The sequence below is a fragment of the Stomoxys calcitrans genome, chromosome 1 (assembly GCF_963082655.1).
Source record: "Stomoxys calcitrans chromosome 1, idStoCalc2.1, whole genome shotgun sequence".
In the NCBI taxonomy this organism is placed as follows: Eukaryota; Metazoa; Arthropoda; class Insecta; order Diptera; family Muscidae; genus Stomoxys; species Stomoxys calcitrans.
In genome coordinates, this window is record NC_081552.1 from 207,325,904 (window position 1) to 207,344,087 (window position 18,184).

General features: G+C 43.2%; 2 protein-coding genes across 2 annotated transcripts; one reads left to right on the forward strand and one right to left on the reverse strand.

Moving 5' to 3' along the window:
• Positions 1-1,325: 1,325 nt before the first annotated feature.
• On the reverse strand, positions 1,326-4,644 carry LOC106089847 (dnaJ homolog subfamily C member 16). The gene has a single exon (XM_013255844.2). It carries the CDS (start codon positions 4,542-4,544, stop codon positions 2,196-2,198), a length of 2,349 nt encoding a protein of 782 aa, XP_013111298.1. The 5' UTR covers positions 4,545-4,644; the 3' UTR covers positions 1,326-2,195.
• A 447-nt stretch (positions 4,645-5,091) lies between these two features.
• LOC106089840 (serine/threonine-protein kinase Tor) lies at positions 5,092-16,228 on the forward strand. Its single transcript, XM_013255834.2, has 5 exons — positions 5,092-5,474; positions 5,580-5,797; positions 5,871-6,470; positions 9,110-9,849; positions 9,915-16,228. Exons 1-5 carry the CDS (start codon positions 5,249-5,251, stop codon positions 15,619-15,621), a joined length of 7,491 nt encoding a protein of 2,496 aa, XP_013111288.1. The 5' UTR covers positions 5,092-5,248; the 3' UTR covers positions 15,622-16,228.
• Positions 16,229-18,184: the final 1,956 nt, after the last annotated feature.

The following is an 18,184-nucleotide window of genomic DNA, read 5'->3' on the forward strand; positions in this document are numbered from 1 at the left end:
GCCCTTGCCGATGAAGAACTCCATCGGGTCAATCCGGTACGTACAACCGGCTGCCATGGATGATTGGTGTCATGGGGTGTAGTGCCGCACTAAGGGCAGATATTTGTAATATTATCATCTAACCATGAACGATGCGACTTCAGTCTGTACACCATCCGGATCTCAGTTGGTTGTGGTCCCCCTGGGCAGGTCTTTTCGTCATCAGCAATGGGTAATGGGCGCCCACCAAAGACTCTATTCGGTCGGTATGATAAGATCACACTACTTACTACTGGCGGACATCCTGGTGACTGCGGTGTTGTGTCACTGCCCCGCATTTGTGTCGAGAACACATATGATTATGAATGAACGCCTATGACCTGGGTTCCAATCCTGGCGAGAACATCAGAAAAAAATATCCATCGATGGTTATACTCTCCTAATGCTGGCCTATGACGCTAAACGCCTGGGTTCCAACCCTGGCCGAAAGGATCAGAAAAAATTTTAATCCCCACGATTATGAATGAACGCCTATGACGATGAACGTCCGCGTTCCAATCCTGTTGAGAACATCAAAAAATTTTCCATCGATGGTTATCCCCTCCTAATGCTCGGCACGGAATGCCCGTGAGCACCACACAAGCTGGAACCTTGAGGTCCGATCTGTGTGGTGTTCATTGCTGTCACGAGAAGCTTAGCTGGGAGCTACCGGGCGCGTCCACAGGTTGCGGATAGTGGAATGCTCCATACGGAGTAGCTGCAACGGCAGTCGGGGACAGTCAGCTGTATTGAGAGGAGAGTCTCAGTGAGAGGCCGGGTGGCACCGGCTCTTGCACAAATACTGAGTGCCTACGTTGCTCGATACGACAAGGCGAGCTATTGGCGCCTTTAAATAACCAATGGCCACCCTGTTGCCGCGGCGATCGTTCCTTTGGACGGGTACGAGCTTGCTGCTCCACTTGAAAATGTGGCTACAACAACAATAAGGATCGACACCTCCTCATTCAATCCCATGGCAGCCGGTTGTACGTACCGGATTGACCTGATGAATTCCTTCATCGACAAAGGCAGCCGTCTCAGTGTACTATACACTGCTACAACACCTGCCATCGGCAACGGCTGCCGTCTCAGTGTACTACACACTGCTACAACACCTTCTCATAAATGTGTCTACAACAATAACGCCAAGATTATGGTTCAGTCAAAATGTCATTTAAAAGCAAAACAACAACAATGGAATATCAGATGTTGTTCTGTCCACCAACAATGCTTTACACTGAGAATAGGCTGCGTAGAGTAAAGAAGAAAATAAATTTGTTTGTTTTTGAAATTTATTTTTGTGTATTTTTATAATTGCATTTATTTGTATTTAATTTAAATCTGATTTAAAATTTATTGTGAATAGTAGTAATAAATATTATATCGTAAGCTTATAAGACTAGTTTTTGGTGTGAACGTATATTATGTGGGTGTATGTATGTATGTATGTTTTCTTTTTCTTTTTCTTTTTATTTTATTTTATTAATATTTGTAATTTTCAATTTAAAGTCGACATTAACCCCTAGGGAAGTCCAAACAATAGGTGATAGCTTAAATAAAGAAGATACCAAGGTTGCCCCATCTACATACACACATACATATGCATGTATGTGGATATGGGACATTTCATTTATTATATGTAAGTTTGTATAAATAAATATATTAAATAAATAAAAATAATAAAACTTAAAACTGCAACAATACGCCATGGAAATTAGAACTAGAATTTTGACTAGGAAAAACAAAGTTGCCTACACTTACTTATTTGTATATCAGCTAGACCCGCTTGGGCTAACAGTCATTTATTTGATTTGTTCCGTCGACAGAAGTGGTCGTTTCGTAAACCAGATCTATCCTCTGGTTCTATAAGTATTTTTTTTTTATTTAATGTAATGTATGTATGTGAAATGGTGTCGTATCGTATTATCATCTCGTGTTTGAACTGAATGCTTTTCTTCTGGCAAGTTTGAATGTAGTTTTGGTTTAGTTAATTGTTCTATTTTTTGGTTTTTGATTTGGTAAATTGGCTAAGTAGTAAATACGTAGTAATAATGAGTATTTCTTTGCAACTCAAACCACCTCAATACGATGTGGCCAACACATGTGTTGCTGCAATCGCTGATTGTATTGTGGGGACATGGCACTTCTTCCAAACGGCAGTTGATGCAATGCATCGCTTATTTGGTAGGAAACTCGGGCCAATAGTTGATGTAGTATCTGTGAGTTGAGCCCTCGAAAAGGCGATCCAACCAATTGCTAAGGCCATCCAATAAGTTGCCCTCCAACAGCACTTTGGGCTCATTGTCTTCGGAATCATCGGAATTGGCAGGATTGAAGAAGGCACCAATTTCCGGATCATCGGGACGTTGTATGAGTTGGCGAGTGATCTTCTCCATGCGCTTAACACCTCGCGTTGTTTCCGGATGCTTGGCATGGTACATGCAGAAGTACTTGCGATGGCCATTCAAGGCCAACACAGTGCCCACACAATTTCTAGGGTTTATGTGCAAAGTCTTGGAATCGCCCAAACCCTGGCGCAATAGCTCCGAATACCAAGACAAACCTTTGTCTATAAGCATGTGGCCAAACATAAGGGTCTTGTTGCGGCGATAAGGCCAAACGGCTTTATGGAAAGGCGGTATAAGCTTGGGCCTTGATTGCAAGTCTGTTATAAGAATTATGGTTCTACAGCCTGGCTTTAGGAGCCTTATTAGGCCATTGTATTTTTCCGCTCGCAATTCATGCAGTCTTAGCTCTGGTTGTTGGCGATTTGCCTTGGCACCTCCCTTTGGCGACAGCTCGCCTTTGGCCTTTAGATTCTCCTCTTCGGCACGCACAAAATAGACCATGACATAGCCTACGGCAAACATAAATGCTATGGTGCCCAGCAAAGAAAGTGCAGCCAAAACATGCTGCTCCTCGATGGTGTCCACCAGATAATCGTAGATATTGAATACCTTAGTGATCCAACTGTGTATGAAACCCTGGGCATGCTCATCCAGCAGATTTTTGACAAATGCCTCATAGCTCAAGGCCTCAGATGTCTTCAGCAACTTCTGTATGGTATGATCAATTTGTTGCTTGGTATGATTTATGAGATGATCCGAGGAGGGATGATCTTTCAGATCCAAACTGGCATCATGTACCCATTCGTATTTGATATGCGAGGTGTCGCGGCGCCACAATACCACAATGCGCAAAAGCTTCTCGTTCTCAGAGCCCTGCGAAATGGCATTGATAAAGTCCAATTGCTTTTCCTTGTATATGTAGGCGAAGCGGACTTTCTCCAAACTGTAAGCACTTTGCAGGGCTATGTTGCGCAGGGCTCCGCGAGCGAAATTGTGCTCGTCGGAGTTTTCTGTTATTAAAACCACACATAGCCTTTTACGGGGGCGATTCCATTCAGCGGGACAAATACCTTCCAGTATCTCCTGGGAGGAGAGACGCGGCAGCATTAGATATTGATTTGATGATATGATGCTATTCAGTGTTTGTGTAGGTATATCAGCCATGGAGACACTGGCCACTGGGCGCTCTACATACTCATTGAATATCAACAAAGTATCCAAATTGGGATGAATCTGGAAACGTTCTCGTATATCCTTACAATTGGCATTGTCCAAGTGAACCAGACCGAATTGTACACGATTGCGAAACTGAAAGGCTGCTAGAAGATAGCGCAGGCGTGTTTGATTCCTGGGCTCCAAAATCAAAGCCCGCACTTTATTGTCCATCCAACCGTTTAGAAAGTCATCAATATTGCTGTCGTCCACCTTTACAGCCATTCTGTAGGGCAACTTCTTGCGTATGAAATCCACCACCTTTTGGGCACTTATGGTGTTCTCCCTATACACATAGTTGTGCCCGTTGAGCACAAAGACCATGCTGGGCAGATCATTGAGACCAGCATTGCGAAATAGTCTTTGCTCGTGGGCCGCATTGACGGTGGCAAACTGCACACCCAAAGGCTCCAGTATATCGATGAGTTTCTTAAAGGCCCCCACCAAACGCGTGCAGCGGAAACACCAGTCATTGTAGAACATTAAAATGTACGGCACACTACGGCTCTTCTCCAAAATGGTCTGTTCATAATAGTTGGTGGTCACCGACAACTTGTGATAGATGCTGATGTCATGATCGAAATGGAACTGCTTGCCAAAGAACTCCTCCAGAGGGTCGGTGGCAAAACGGCCATAATTACTGTAGTCGTGCTTTTGCTTGTACATATGCGAGTCCTCGTTGGTCACACCATGCTGGTCATACAGACGTCGTCGGTCTGAGTCACTGAGCAGCTCATATGCTTTTTTGATTTGCACAAATTTCAATTCAGCATCCGGATGACTATTTTTATCAGGGTGCCATTCTTTGGCCAGCTGCTTGTAGGCTTTGCGTATCTCCTGGTTGCTAGCGTGTCTATTCAATCCCAGCACTTTGTAGGGGTCCTCCGTTATTTGAGCTACTGCGAAACTTACGACTACAATTAATACAAATATAAAGTGTTTGTGATCGATCGAAAAAAGAGCCATGACGGGCTATTTTCGGTGCAGAAGAAAATAATCCACCCAAAAAACCACGAATTCGCGTACTTTTGTGTGTGCGTGAAGGAAATTTTCTTAATGAATGTGCTTTGTGATGACATTCGTGGTATGGAGGAAATTTTCTGACAATTTTGGGGTTTTTATGGAATGTTGGGAGCAAAACAAACCACTAAAAATATACACCAGAGCACAAACACATGCAAACAATGGTATTTGTTTACATGCGTTTGACATTTCTTACAAGTTGAAATATACTTAGGGGGGCTTTCTCAATGGAAACGTTGGGAAAAGTAACGCTTTGAGGGGGTGGATGAAAAATAGGCATTGCCAAAGACTAAAACATGAATAAACCTTTTCGCCTGACCAATTAAAATAGACAAACAGCCCCTTTTTCTTTTCTTTTATTCTCATCTACGGTTTCTTTCTAGTTTGCCTTTGCTGCTGCCGGCGACGCAATCATTTAGTTATGTCTCGCATATCATGCATGCACGCAAATCTCATGTCTGACAGTTCTCAGTAAAAGAAGAAAAAAAAGACGAAGTCAATCGCAAGTGTTTTTCCATTGCTTGCTTGAAATGTAGAAAATTTTATATATTTTAAAACGAAAAACTGCAAATAATATTGGAAACAAGTGCATGGTTGCCTTCAATAAAGTGTAAAGTTTGTAATTTTTGAAAAAGTTTCCGCCAGCCATGTCGACGACATCGATTGTGCAACAATTCGTGACGGGACTCAAGTCCCGGAATCGCGGCATGCAGAGCAAAGCCGCCCAGGATCTTTTTCTCTATGTCAAAACGGAGCTTAGGGAAATGTCCCAGGAGGAATTGGTGCAGTTTTTCGATGATTTCAATCATCAGATATTTAGTATGGTCATGTCCACGGACATCAATGAGAAAAAGGGTGGTGTTTTAGCCATAAGTGAGTATGCATGCATATATGACATGATGTGAGATGGATATTTTTTCTGGTGTTTGGCAGAGCCGGTGAGTTGTGAAATTAAATAACGTTTGTTTGCATTTACAGAATGTCTAATAAGTGGCGATGTTGTAAATACCATGAAACGTATTACGCCTTATTATAACCACCTGCGGGACTTGTTGCCCTGCAATGATGTCTCTGTAATGGAAATAGCTGCTCGCACTTTGGTCAAATTGGCCAATCTGCCGGGGTCCAAGGGTGCTGAATCCTTTGAGTTTGATATAAAACGTGCTTTCGAGTGGCTTAGCGGCGACCGACATGAGGCAAGTTCCAAACACGTACAGTAATACCTGAATTAACCAATAATAACACTCTTTTTGTTCTCATTACTTTTAGTATCGCCGACATGCTGCCGTATTTATACTACGCGAATTGGCCGTTGCCATGCCCACATATTTCTATCAGCAAATTTCCACTTTTTTTGATCATATCTTTAATGCCATTTTCGATCCGAAACCTGCTATACGTGAATCAGCCGGAGAGGCTTTACGTGCTGCTCTTATTGTTACATCGCAACGTGAGAACACCAAACAGTCGAGTGAACCCCAATGGTATAAGATATCCTATGCCGAGGCCTGTAAAAGTTTCAACGAAGACATAGCGCTGCAGCAAAGGGAGCCCAAGGGCATGACACGTGACGATCGTATTCATGGTAGTCTGATTATATTCAATGAACTCTTCCGCTGCTCTAATGCAGCTTGGGAGCGTCGTTACAATAGTTTAAAGGCCCTGCTACCCGATACATTGTCTGGCAAACTGGGCGACGCTTCTGCCGCTTCATATATAACCGGCGGCAATGGAACTAATTCTGGCAATAGCAGTCATCAATTGACAACAATTGTTCCACGTTTGAAAGCTCCCTTCATCAAGAAATTGGGCTCAACACGTTTGGTGGAATTGGGCGAGGGCCAACAAGGAGGACACAAATTCAATGGGGTAAGATAAACGATATGATTTAACAACTGCATTACTCATAAAAACCAAGTGTGGATTGATGAATTTTATTAATTCAAGCACTAATTTTGATATACAAAAAAATATACAACTGTATCAAAGCCCACACCACCCACAACCAGTGGGGCGCAATCCTAAAAAATTTTTAGAACATCGCTCACAATATTTTGTGATGCCTTCATTAGGATTCGAACCTAGGCGTTTGGCGTCATATCTGGACATGACAACCTATTGTTATGTCCATTGGTTGGTTAAATACGAGTATTGGCTATATCGGACCGTAAGTTAATGTAGCTCCCGGTATAGAGCGATCTCCGGAATTCAATTCTGCTGTTGTTGTCATTGAAACCACATATTTGCTTCGTGAGGTAGCGATCTACTTTAAGTTTCAATAGGTGAGAAGGCTCGGCCCTTGCACGATAGCTGTGAGCACCACACAGGCTGGAACATTGAGCTCCAATTTATGTGGTGTTTATTGCTGTCACGAGAAACTTAGCTGCAAGCTACCGGGCGCGTCCACAGGTTGCGTATATTGGAATGCTCCATACGGTCGCGGACAATCGGCGGTATCAAGCGGAGAGTCTCAGTGGGAGGGCGGGCGGCACCGGCTCTTGCACAAGTACTGAGTGCCTATGATGCTATGACAAGGCGAGTTATTGGCACCTTTAAATAAGCAATGGTCAACCTGTTCCCACGGCGATCGGTCGTTTGAACCGGAACGAGTTTGTTCACTTACAGGAGCTTGACGAGGATCATTGCCACCTCCACATGAAAATGTGGCTACAACAACAACAACAGGCAAAAGAGCATAAGATCAAGCACATCATTCAAAGTCTCTCTTGGGGCATTCCCCCTTGCACCGGATATCAGAACCTTCGCAGTATACTGCACCTTCTCCATCGTCCGCGGAAGCACAGCTGCCCAGATCCCGATGCCATACCCAAATATTCTTGTACTAGGCCCCTAGCTCCTAGAGCGCTTTCATTCCATTTCTGGCCCTTTTCTCCTAGGTACTTGGCCTCCGGTAAGAGCGGCAGCCCTAACACCTAAAAAGCTCAGCTTGTAAAAAGTACCAGTTCAAATTTTTTGGGGTGTATGTGTAAGCCATGAACATGGGACTTTGCCTATCCACACAGCTTTATCTACACCTTATCACGATGACGACGTAAAACGCGTAGGCAACGACCTTCGATCTTTCCCACCGAAGGACCTAAGACATGCATTGATACCAAAATCGATCCAGAATCATTTCTGGCCAAGGATTATCAGTCGATGAAGGAGCATCGAAACAAGTCCCATGCAGCTCTCCTAACGTGGTGACGTACCACTTGGTATCCTAACCCCATTCTTCCGGTGCCGAGCGAGTCGTCTTCTGTGGTGACGTACCAGTAAGCATAGCAAATCCAGTTTTTCTTACATGTTGTCAAACCCGTAAGCATCGTAAATCCATTCTTCCCCTGGCGTGCGGGTCTACTTACGTATCTGCACGTACCCGAAACCTTTGAAAACCCTTGCTCCCCGTATCTTGTCAGTCTTCTTACGTTATGACGTACCCGTAAGCATCGAATATCAATTCTTTGTGACTTGCAAGTCTTCTTACATGCTGACGTAGCCATAAGGATCCAAAATCATTCTCCCTGTACCTTGTGAATCTTATTACGTGGTAACATATCAGTAAGCGTCCTTACATCGATTCTTTTAATGCCGTGCAAGTCTTCTTATCATCGACCCTTTCATTGTGGCGAGTCTTCTTACGTTACCGTTACAAGCAAATACTTGATTATTTCGGTGCCGTGCGAATCTTCTTACGCGATCTATGAAAAGTACCAAGCCAATAGCTTTGAGAGTGTCACAGCTAGACTCCATTCAAGGTCGAGCTTATTTCAAGGGGCTCGGGTTCTTAGAAAGCTCCCTACGAAAACTAAAGAACTCGTCTAATCCCTTTGTTGATTTGTAAAAATCGACTCATGACTCAGTCCCTTTTGGCCGATTTCACCATGTCATTTTGTTTACTTGCCTGCACACAACTTCAGTCGTTTGCCCTTATTGTGAACCACCTCGTAGCCTGTCTAAGCCTTCTTAAATCTCCGTTCCACCAAACAGGTTACGATCATTTTCATGATACACTAAATGCAGCTTTCCACACAAGCAGAGATCATTTTTTTTACATCTGTGTATCTCATATGGAAATTAATTGGAATTTTCAGAAAAATCCTAAATTAATTGAAAATTAAAAAAAAAATTGGATGGATTAATTTCGTGATTAAAACCCACCTTTTATTTTTTTTTTTTTCTGTGTATAAGTTTGCCGAATCAGCGGGATATAGGAAATTGAATGGCAGCGTCCCGTTCAGGCATTGCTGTAGCAAAAAGCTTGGCAGGCTAGGCTTGAAGGTGGTCTATATGGGTTCATATCAAGATGTAACCTTCCAACAGAGGAATCTTTCGATCTGAGTTATTAAGCTGGCCGAATGCTATTTTTTTGTATTCGATTTTAATTAGAATTTTGGTATGGTGAACTCCTCTAACACCAATTGCAATTGTACATTATATACGAGCCACACTATGTAACCATCCTTTTTATATCCAACAAAAATTTTTTTTATATTCCTCTTTTGCAGTCTAACGTTTTGGAATCTTCCTATGCCCGTGAGGTCATCATGGAGCATTACACCAACATTTGTGACAATATCATTGAGCAGAGACTATCAAAGTCGGTTTATGTGCAACAGGCATTGCTTCAAATACTACCTCGCCTGGCTGCCATCAATCGTGAGGTGTTCGTCCAAAAATATATTCAAAAATGCATTAACCACTTGTTGACCGTACTTAAGGGCAAAGAGAAAGATCGTAATGTGGCCTACATAACAATTGGTTACATAGCTGTGGCAGTGGAGCGTGACATTGATAAGCATTTGAAAACGATAATGTCTGCCATAAAAATGGCCTTACCGCCCAAGGATGCTACCAATAAACGTAAGGCCTCTATAGATCCGGCCATTTTTGCATGCATTACTCTGTTGGCCAATGCTGTAAAGGCTGGCATTACCGAAGATGTGCGTGAGATTTTGGAGCAAATGTTTTCGACAGGATTGTCACCGGCGCTGACGGTTTGTTTGAGAGAGTTGGCAGAAAATGTGCCCTACTTGAAATCGGCCATAGCTGAAGGCTTGATTGGCATACTCTCTCAGATATTGATGAATAAACCAGCAGGAGCTGCATACGGTGCTATAATGTCGATGTCCTCATCTATGGACTCGTCCATGAATTTATCGCAAGATGCTGCTACCATTGTTTTGGCCTTGCGCACATTGGGAACATTTAATTTCGAGGAACAGAATATGCTAGATTTTGTGCAAAGGTAAGGAAAATCATTTTTCTCAGTAGCCTGTGAGGATAACTTTCTGCTTTTTTCCAATTATTCAGATGCGCCGACTACTTCATCAATCACGAGCAACAGGAAATACGTCTGGAGGCTGTGCAGACTTGCACACGACTTTTGAAATTGGCTGTGCAACAAGCGGATAGCAGTGAAAATTCGAAAACCCTTAGCGACACCGTCTCATACGTCATCGAACGCTTGTTGATTGTAGCCATCACCGATACTGATTGCAATGTACGCGTACGCATACTTCGTTCACTCGATGAGACATTTGATGCTGAACTAGCACAGCCGGAATCCTTAAGTGCCCTGTTTATAACATTGAACGATGAAATCTTCGAGATACGTGAGTTGGCCATGGTTACAATAGGCCGCCTCTCGGCCATGAATCCAGCATATGTTATGCCCAAACTAAGACGTGTTTTGGTCCAATTGTTGACAGAGCTTGAGCATTCAGGCATGAGCAGAAATAAGGAGCAAAGTGCTCGCATGTTGGACCATTTAGTCATAAGCACCCCTCGTTTGATATCTTCGTATATGAATCCTATTTTGGCCATTTTGGTGCCCAAACTACGGGAAACCGAATCAAATCCTGGTGTTATTCTAAATGTTCTGCGCGCTGTGGGTGATTTGGCCGAAGTAAATGGTGGCTCAAATGAAATGGAACTGTGGGCCGATGATTTACTTTCGATACTCTTGGAAATGTTGGGTGACGCCGGTTCTCCGGATAAGAGAGGTGTGGCTCTGTGGACCTTGGGTCAACTTATAAGTGCCACCGGACGTGTTGTAACTCCCTATCATAAATATCCTGTGTTGATAGATATTTTGATAAATTTTCTAAAGACCGAGCAGAGGCGTTCGATACGCCGTGAAACCATAAGGGTTTTAGGTTTGCTGGGAGCCATGGACCCATACAAGCACAAAATGAACAAAGGCCTGATAGACAGTCAAAAAGACAGTGTCCTCATTTCGCTCTCTGACTTTAAGGTGGAGGAGAACCAAGATATTTCCACCGCCGAACTACTAGTGAACATGGGTAATATATTGGACGAGTACTATCCTGCAGTAGCCATTGCTGCCCTCATTCGCATTTTAAGAGATCCCACCTTGTCCAGTCGCCATACAAGCGTAGTGCAGGCTGTCACCTACATCTTTCAAAGTCTGGGCATCAAATGTGTGCCCTATCTGTCGCAGGTGCTACCCAGCCTTTTGGAAAATGTACGCACTGCCAACAACAACCTCAGAGAATTTCTCTTCCAGCAACTGGCCATCCTAGTGGAGATAGTGCGTCAGCATATTATAACATACATGAACGACATTTTCAAGTTAATCAAAGAATTTTGGACCAACAACACGCCATTGCAGGTGACGCTCATCAATTTAATTGAACAAATCGCTGTGGCTCTGGGAGGAGAATTCCGCAACTACTTGGCCCAACTCATACCTCAAATGCTGCGTGTTTTGCAACATGACAATTCCAAAGATCGCAACGTCACCAAGCGCTTATTGCAGGCCCTACAGAAATTTGGCAACAATCTTGATGACTATCTGCATTTGATAGTGCCACCCATAGTTAAGCTTTTTGATTCGCCCTATGTGCCGCAACAAGTTTCGCAACATGCTTTGGAGACTATTGACAATTTGGCTTGGAATCTGGATTTTACCGATTTCTCCTCACGCATAATACATCCACTGGTGCGTGTCTTGGACACAGAAACAGAACTTCGGGATCAGGCCATGTCCACCTTGTGTTCATTGGTCATTCAGTTGGGCAAAAAATACCTTGTGTTTGCTCCTCTGGTTAATCGCACTATAACCAAGCATCGAATCGTAAACCCGCAGTATGAGAAGATAATGGCGAAACTGCAATCGAACACCACCATGTGCCTGGATGAGGAGTTTCTTATGAGACAGGCGAAGTTTAAGCTGAACTCAGCGGGCAATGTCATAAGTGATGCCAACACCACCATCAAGAAACTGAACGTGTCCACCAAACAGCTTTGCATGGCTTGGCAGGTTAATCGTCGTGTATCCAAAGACGATTGGGTTGAATGGCTGAAGCGTTTATCCATAGGTTTGTTGAGAGAATCCCGCTCGCATGCTTTACGCGCCTGCCGCGTACTGGCCGAAGATTATGATAAGCTTTTGAGGGATCTGTTTAATGCTGCCTTCATATCGTGCTGGACAGAGTTGTCGCCGGAACACAAGAACGAATTGACGCAATCCCTGATACAGGCCCTTCAAGTCACCGATATGCCTGAGATAACACAGACCATTTTAAATTTGGCCGAGTTTATGGAGCACTGCGACAAAGATCCCATTTTAATCGATCCCAAGTTGTTGGGTACGCGAGCCATGGCATGCCGCGCCTATGCAAAAGCTTTGCGTTATAAGGAGGAGGAATTCATGATGCACAAAGATCCCCAAGTCCTTGAGACGCTGATTCTGATCAATAATAAACTGCAGCAAAAGGAGGCTGCCGAGGGTCTGCTCACAACATATCGCAATTCTGTGGGCAGTGAGAATCCTCCCTTCAAGGATGGGCTGAAAGTCCAAGGAAGATGGTATGAAAAACTACACAATTGGGACCAGGCTTTGATACACTATCAGAGGAATTTGCGTCAGGGCAGTGTTGACCTGGAGTCTCGTCTAGGCAGCATGCGTTGCTTGGAGGCTCTGGGCGAATGGTCTCAGCTAAGCAAAGTCTCTAAACAGGAATGGGACACATTCGGCAAAGAGACTAAATCAAAGGCTGCTCCCCTGGCAGCTGTAGCCGCTTGGGGTTTACAGGATTGGGAATCTATGCAGGAGTATGTGAAATGTATTCCCGAGGATACTCAAGATGGTTCATTCTACAGAGCCGTCTTAGCAGTTCACCACGATGAATTCGAGTTGGCCCAACGACTGATAGACGAAACACGAGATTTGCTTGACACCGAATTGACCTCCATGGCTGGTGAGTCATATGAAAGAGCCTATGGAGCTATGGTTTGTGTTCAAATGCTTGCGGAACTGGAAGAGGTCATACAGTACAAACTTATACCCGAACGCAGGGAGCCCCTCAAAGCCATGTGGTGGAAACGTTTGCAGGGAGGTCAACGTCTGGTCGAAGACTGGCGTCGCGTTATCCAGGTTCATTCGTTGGTGCTAAGTCCTCATGAAGATATCCACACTTGGCTTAAGTATGCTTCGCTTTGCCGCAAATCTGGTTCCTTGCAACAGTCACACAAAACTTTGGTCATGCTGCTGGGCATGGATCCCATGGAAAATCCCAAGGATCCTTTGCCATACAAATTGCCTCAGGTTACATATGCCTATACCAAACACATGGCGGCTTCGGACAACATGCAGGTGGCCTATGAACAGCTGAGCCGATTCGTTAATACCTATAGCAGTCAACTTAATTGCTTGCCGGATACGGTGCACAAGCAGGAGGACCACCGTCTGTTGGCCAGATGCTATCTGCGCCTGGCCACTTGGCAGCATAAACTGGAAGGTTTGGATCCAGAAGCTGTGCAAGGTGCTTTAGATTGTCTGGAAAAAGCTGCAGAATACGACTCGAGCTGGTATAAGGCTTGGCATCTATTTGCCTACATGAACTTTAAGGTGGTACAGGCACAGAAGCAGACGTTTGAAAATCTCAAATCTCCCTTGGATCTACACAATTCTGCCGGGTTCTTGGAGAAAGAGAAATTTATTATAGAGCAGTATGCCGTACCAGCTGTAAACGGTTTCTTTCAGTCCATTAGCCTCATCAAAGGTAATTCCCTGCAGGATACCCTGCGCCTGCTCACTCTGTGGTTCGATTATGGTCATCACTCGGAGGTGTACGACGCTTTGTTGAAAGGCATGAAAGCGATTGAAATCAACACATGGTTGCAAGTCATACCGCAATTGATTGCCCGCATTGACACCCATCGCAATTTGGTGGGTCAATTAATTCATCAGCTACTCATAGACATTGGTAAAAATCATCCCCAGGCATTGGTGTATCCTCTAACGGTGGCCTCCAAGTCAGCATCAATAGCTCGCAAAAATGCTGCCTTCAAAATTCTCGACTCTATGCGCAAACATTCTCCCATTCTGGTGGAACAAACAATGATGATAAGTGAGGAGCTGATTAGAGTGGCCATTCTGTGGCACGAACAATGGCATGAGGGCTTGGAAGAAGCTTCCCGCTTATATTTCGGTGATCGCAATGTGAAGGGCATGTTCGACATACTGGAGCCGCTACACTGTACGTTGGAGCGTGGCCCTCAAACGCTAAAGGAAACCTCATTTTCTCAGGCCTACGGCAGAGAACTGACCGAGGCCTACGAATGGACACAGCGCTATAAGACGTCGAATGCTCTCACAGATTTAGATCGTGCCTGGGACATTTACTATCATGTTTTCCAGAAGATTTCAAGACAGTTGCCACAGCTAACCTCCTTGGAGTTGCCCTATGTTTCGCCAAAACTTTTGGCATGTAAGGATCTAGAATTGGCAGTACCAGGCTCCTACAATCCAGGCCACGATCTAATTAGCATCAGCTATATAAAAACCAATCTTCAGGTCATCACCTCCAAACAAAGGCCCAGAAAGTTGTGCATTCGGGGCTCCAACGGCAAGGACTACATGTATTTGCTAAAGGGCCATGAAGATCTTCGACAAGACGAACGAGTCATGCAACTGTTCTCATTGGTGAACACCCTCCTGCTAGATGATCCCGATACTTTCCGCAGAAACTTGGCCATACAACGCTACGCTGTCATACCCTTGAGTACGAACTCTGGCCTTATTGGCTGGGTGCCACATTGTGATACTTTACATACCCTCATACGAGATTATCGAGACAAAAAGAAGGTGCCCTTGAACCAGGAGCATAGAACCATGCTTAGCATATCACCCGATTATGACCATCTCACATTGATGCAGAAAGTTGAGGTATTCGAGTATGCATTGGACCAAACCCCTGGTGATGACCTATCCAAGCTGCTGTGGCTAAAATCACCCTCTTCAGAGGTGTGGTTTGAGCGACGCACCAATTACACACGCTCCTTGGCTGTTATGTCCATGGTTGGCTACATTCTGGGCTTGGGCGACCGGCATCCTTCCAATCTTATGTTGGATCGCATGAGCGGCAAAATTTTACACATAGATTTCGGTGACTGCTTCGAAGTGGCTATGACGCGCGAGAAATTCCCCGAGAAAATACCTTTCCGTTTGACACGAATGCTCATCAAGGCCATGGAGGTAACGGGCATTGAGGGTACCTACAGGCGCACCTGTGAAAGTGTCATGCTGGTATTGCGACGCAACAAAGACTCTCTGATGGCAGTGCTGGAGGCCTTCGTCTATGATCCTCTGCTTAATTGGCGTCTGCTGGACAGCGAGACGAAAAACCTACGTACCAAAAATGCCAATGAACCTGCCAACTCTGGTGGCGGCATTGCGGGCAATGCTGGCAACAGCCTCAGTAATTCCATGGACGAAAACATGTTGCATACCAATACCAATACCATGGCCAAGTCCAAGGCTTACGACACGCAATTCTCCAATGCCCTGTTTGCAGCGAATGCCAATAATGCCGATATCACCAACAGCAAGGCCAGCAAGGTTATAAAGCGTGTCAAACGCAAACTGACGGGTACAGACTTTCAGGCACAAACCAGCTACACGGTGCAACAACAAGTCGATTTGCTAATACAACAGGCAACAAACAATGAGAATCTGTGCCAGTGTTACATTGGCTGGTGTCCCTTTTGGTAAGCCGAGAAGTGCCATAGCAAATGGCCCATGGGCCAGGCTTGGCAGAGCTGAGGAAGTCTTTAAGATTTCTTGTTTGACTTTTACAAGAGAGTACTTTAAACTTTAACGATTTATGTTTTTTACAAAACCTTAACGCTATTGCAATTTCTACATTATCTTCTATGTGTATTTTTCTATTATTCTCTTTTTTTTTGTTTATTTTTTTATAAATCAACAGGCGCATACATACATACGACCGACGAGTCCATAACATACTTATCAAACCCAATCATCATTTTTTTTCTAATTTTATGACTTAAAAATAAGTTCACCTTCGTTAGCTTTTAAGTTGAATTTAGTTGTTAAGCAAACCTCTTTTTATGTTTATTATGCCACCTCCTCTTCTTCTTGTTTTCTATATATACATATATTTTTGCACACCTACTAGTCATTTAGTCGTGTGCTTCATGCGTTTTTTTTTTAGAAAATCGAAAAAAATCATAAAACGATTCGTTACGATTCCGACTGAAGTAGCGAAGCTCGGAAGCCCCCCCCCATAGACCTAAGAACAAAATATGCAATTTTCTTTTGTCATACATTTATAAAAGTGAATTAAATAATAATAAAAAAAAAAACAAAAAAATAACAATAATATGGGTGATCTTTTCTTTTTATTGTAAGGAATTGATAAAATTGAGCTTAGAGTAAGCACTCCAAAGGTGAGCAAGCTTGTTGCGGTCCATAGGATCCATCGCCGCAGAAACGTTATGGGCATTGCCAAGGCAGATTTAAAAAGGTGGTCTCGCTAGAGCTGGCATACTATTGATAATCGCAACATTCGATATTTTCGGTATTTCTAATAATAAATATCGATAGTACGATCTTCACCTATATTTCAAACGAAAATGAGAAGTAAAAATCGATAGATCGTGTTTTATAGAAGCAATACCAATGCCCAGAGGGAATAAAACCAATTTTAATAAAGAAATCATTGTAAAAATTTTAGCATAATCGGACGAAAATTGCGCCCTCTATAGGCGCAATGTATCTTATAGGGTATCGGATTGTACAATTTCGCAAAAATTTAACTTTACCAATATTATTGATAGGAAAAATTTCAATCGATATTCAGACAAAAAAAAAATTATCGATAGTATCGATATTTTGTCAGCTCTAAAATATCAATCGATATTCAGACAATCGATCGATATTCAGACAAAAAAAAATTATCGATAGTATCGATATTTTGTCAGCTCTAGGTCTCACGCGAACAGCTGTTAACAGCCGGCCAGGCTTGGCGGTATTAGGTTAGCTTGAAAAGAGGGTGCAGAAATTAATCCGCTCCATGCCACTATGGATATACACCTAAGCCAGTAATCGGCTTGTTGTGCGCTCTAAAAAGAAAATGAAAATGACGGTATTAAGATGCCAGATTTTTGTTGTTGCTATCTTCTTTCTCGCATATTCATACGCACACTTTCTAGAGCTGGGAAAATATAGATGTCACTATCGATATTTAATTTTTTGAGTAAATACCGATTGATGTTTTTCCGGTGGATACTTTGGCAAAAGCTCATTTTTTTCAAAATTAAACAAAAACAAGTAAAAGCGTGCTAAGTTCAGCCGGTCCGAATCTTATATACCCTGCACCATGGATCGCATTTGTCGAGTTCTTTTCCCGGCATCTCTTCTTAGGCAAAAAAGGATATAAGAAAAGATTTGCTCTGCTATTAGAGCGATATCAAGATATGGTCCGGTTTGGATCACAATTAAATTATATGTTGGAGACCTGTGTAAAATGTCAGCCAATTCGAATAAGAATTCTGCCCTTTGTGGGCTCAAGAAGTAAAATAGAGAGACGGATTTATATGGGAGCTGTATCGGGCTATGTTGTTGGATATCATAACAAAATACTTCGTGCAAAATTTCACTCAAATCGGCTAAGAATTGCGCCCTCTAGAGGTTCAAGAAGTCCTCAGATCTGTTTTTATAACAGCTATATCAGGTTATGGCCGATTTGAACCATACTTGGCACAGTTGTTGGATATCATAACAAAATACTTCGTGCAAAATTTCACTCAAATCGGCTAAGAATTGCGCCCTCTAGAGGTTCAAGAAGTCAAGACCCAAGATCGGTTTATATGGCAGCTATATCAGGTCATGGACCGATTTACTTGGTCCAGTTGTTGGATATCATAACAAAACACGTCGAGCTAAATTTCATTTCAATCGGATAAGAATTGGAATGACCCAGGATCGGTTTATATGGCAGTTATATCAGGTTATGGACCGATTTGAACCACACTTGGCACAGTTGTTAGATATCATAACAAAACACGTAGTGTAAAATTTCATTCCGATTGGATAAGAATTGCGCACTCTAGAGGCTTAAGAAATCAAGACCCAAGATCGGTTTATATGGCAGCAATATCAGGTTATTGACCGATTTGAACCATACTTGGCACAGTTGTTGGATATCATAACAAAACACGTCGTGCAAAATTTAATTTCAATACGATAAGAATTGCGCACTCTAGAAGCTCAAGAAGTCAAGACCCAAGAGCGGTTTATATGGCAGCTATAT

What these genes read in the sequence shown, in the direction of transcription:
- LOC106089847 (XM_013255844.2), bottom strand. Translation starts at nt 4,544, where the DNA reads ATGGCTCTTTTTTCGATCGATCACAAACACTTTATATTTGTATTAATT.
- LOC106089840 (XM_013255834.2), top strand. Translation starts at nt 5,249, where the DNA reads ATGTCGACGACATCGATTGTGCAACAATTCGTGACGGGACTCAAGTCC. An exon ending in GGGTGGTGTTTTAGCCATAA is followed by an intron (nt 5,475 to 5,579) that starts GTGAGTATGCAT and finishes TTGCATTTACAG; the next exon opens with AATGTCTAATAAGTGGCGAT. An exon ending in GAGGACACAAATTCAATGGG is followed by an intron (nt 6,471 to 9,109) that starts GTAAGATAAACG and finishes CCTCTTTTGCAG; the next exon opens with TCTAACGTTTTGGAATCTTC.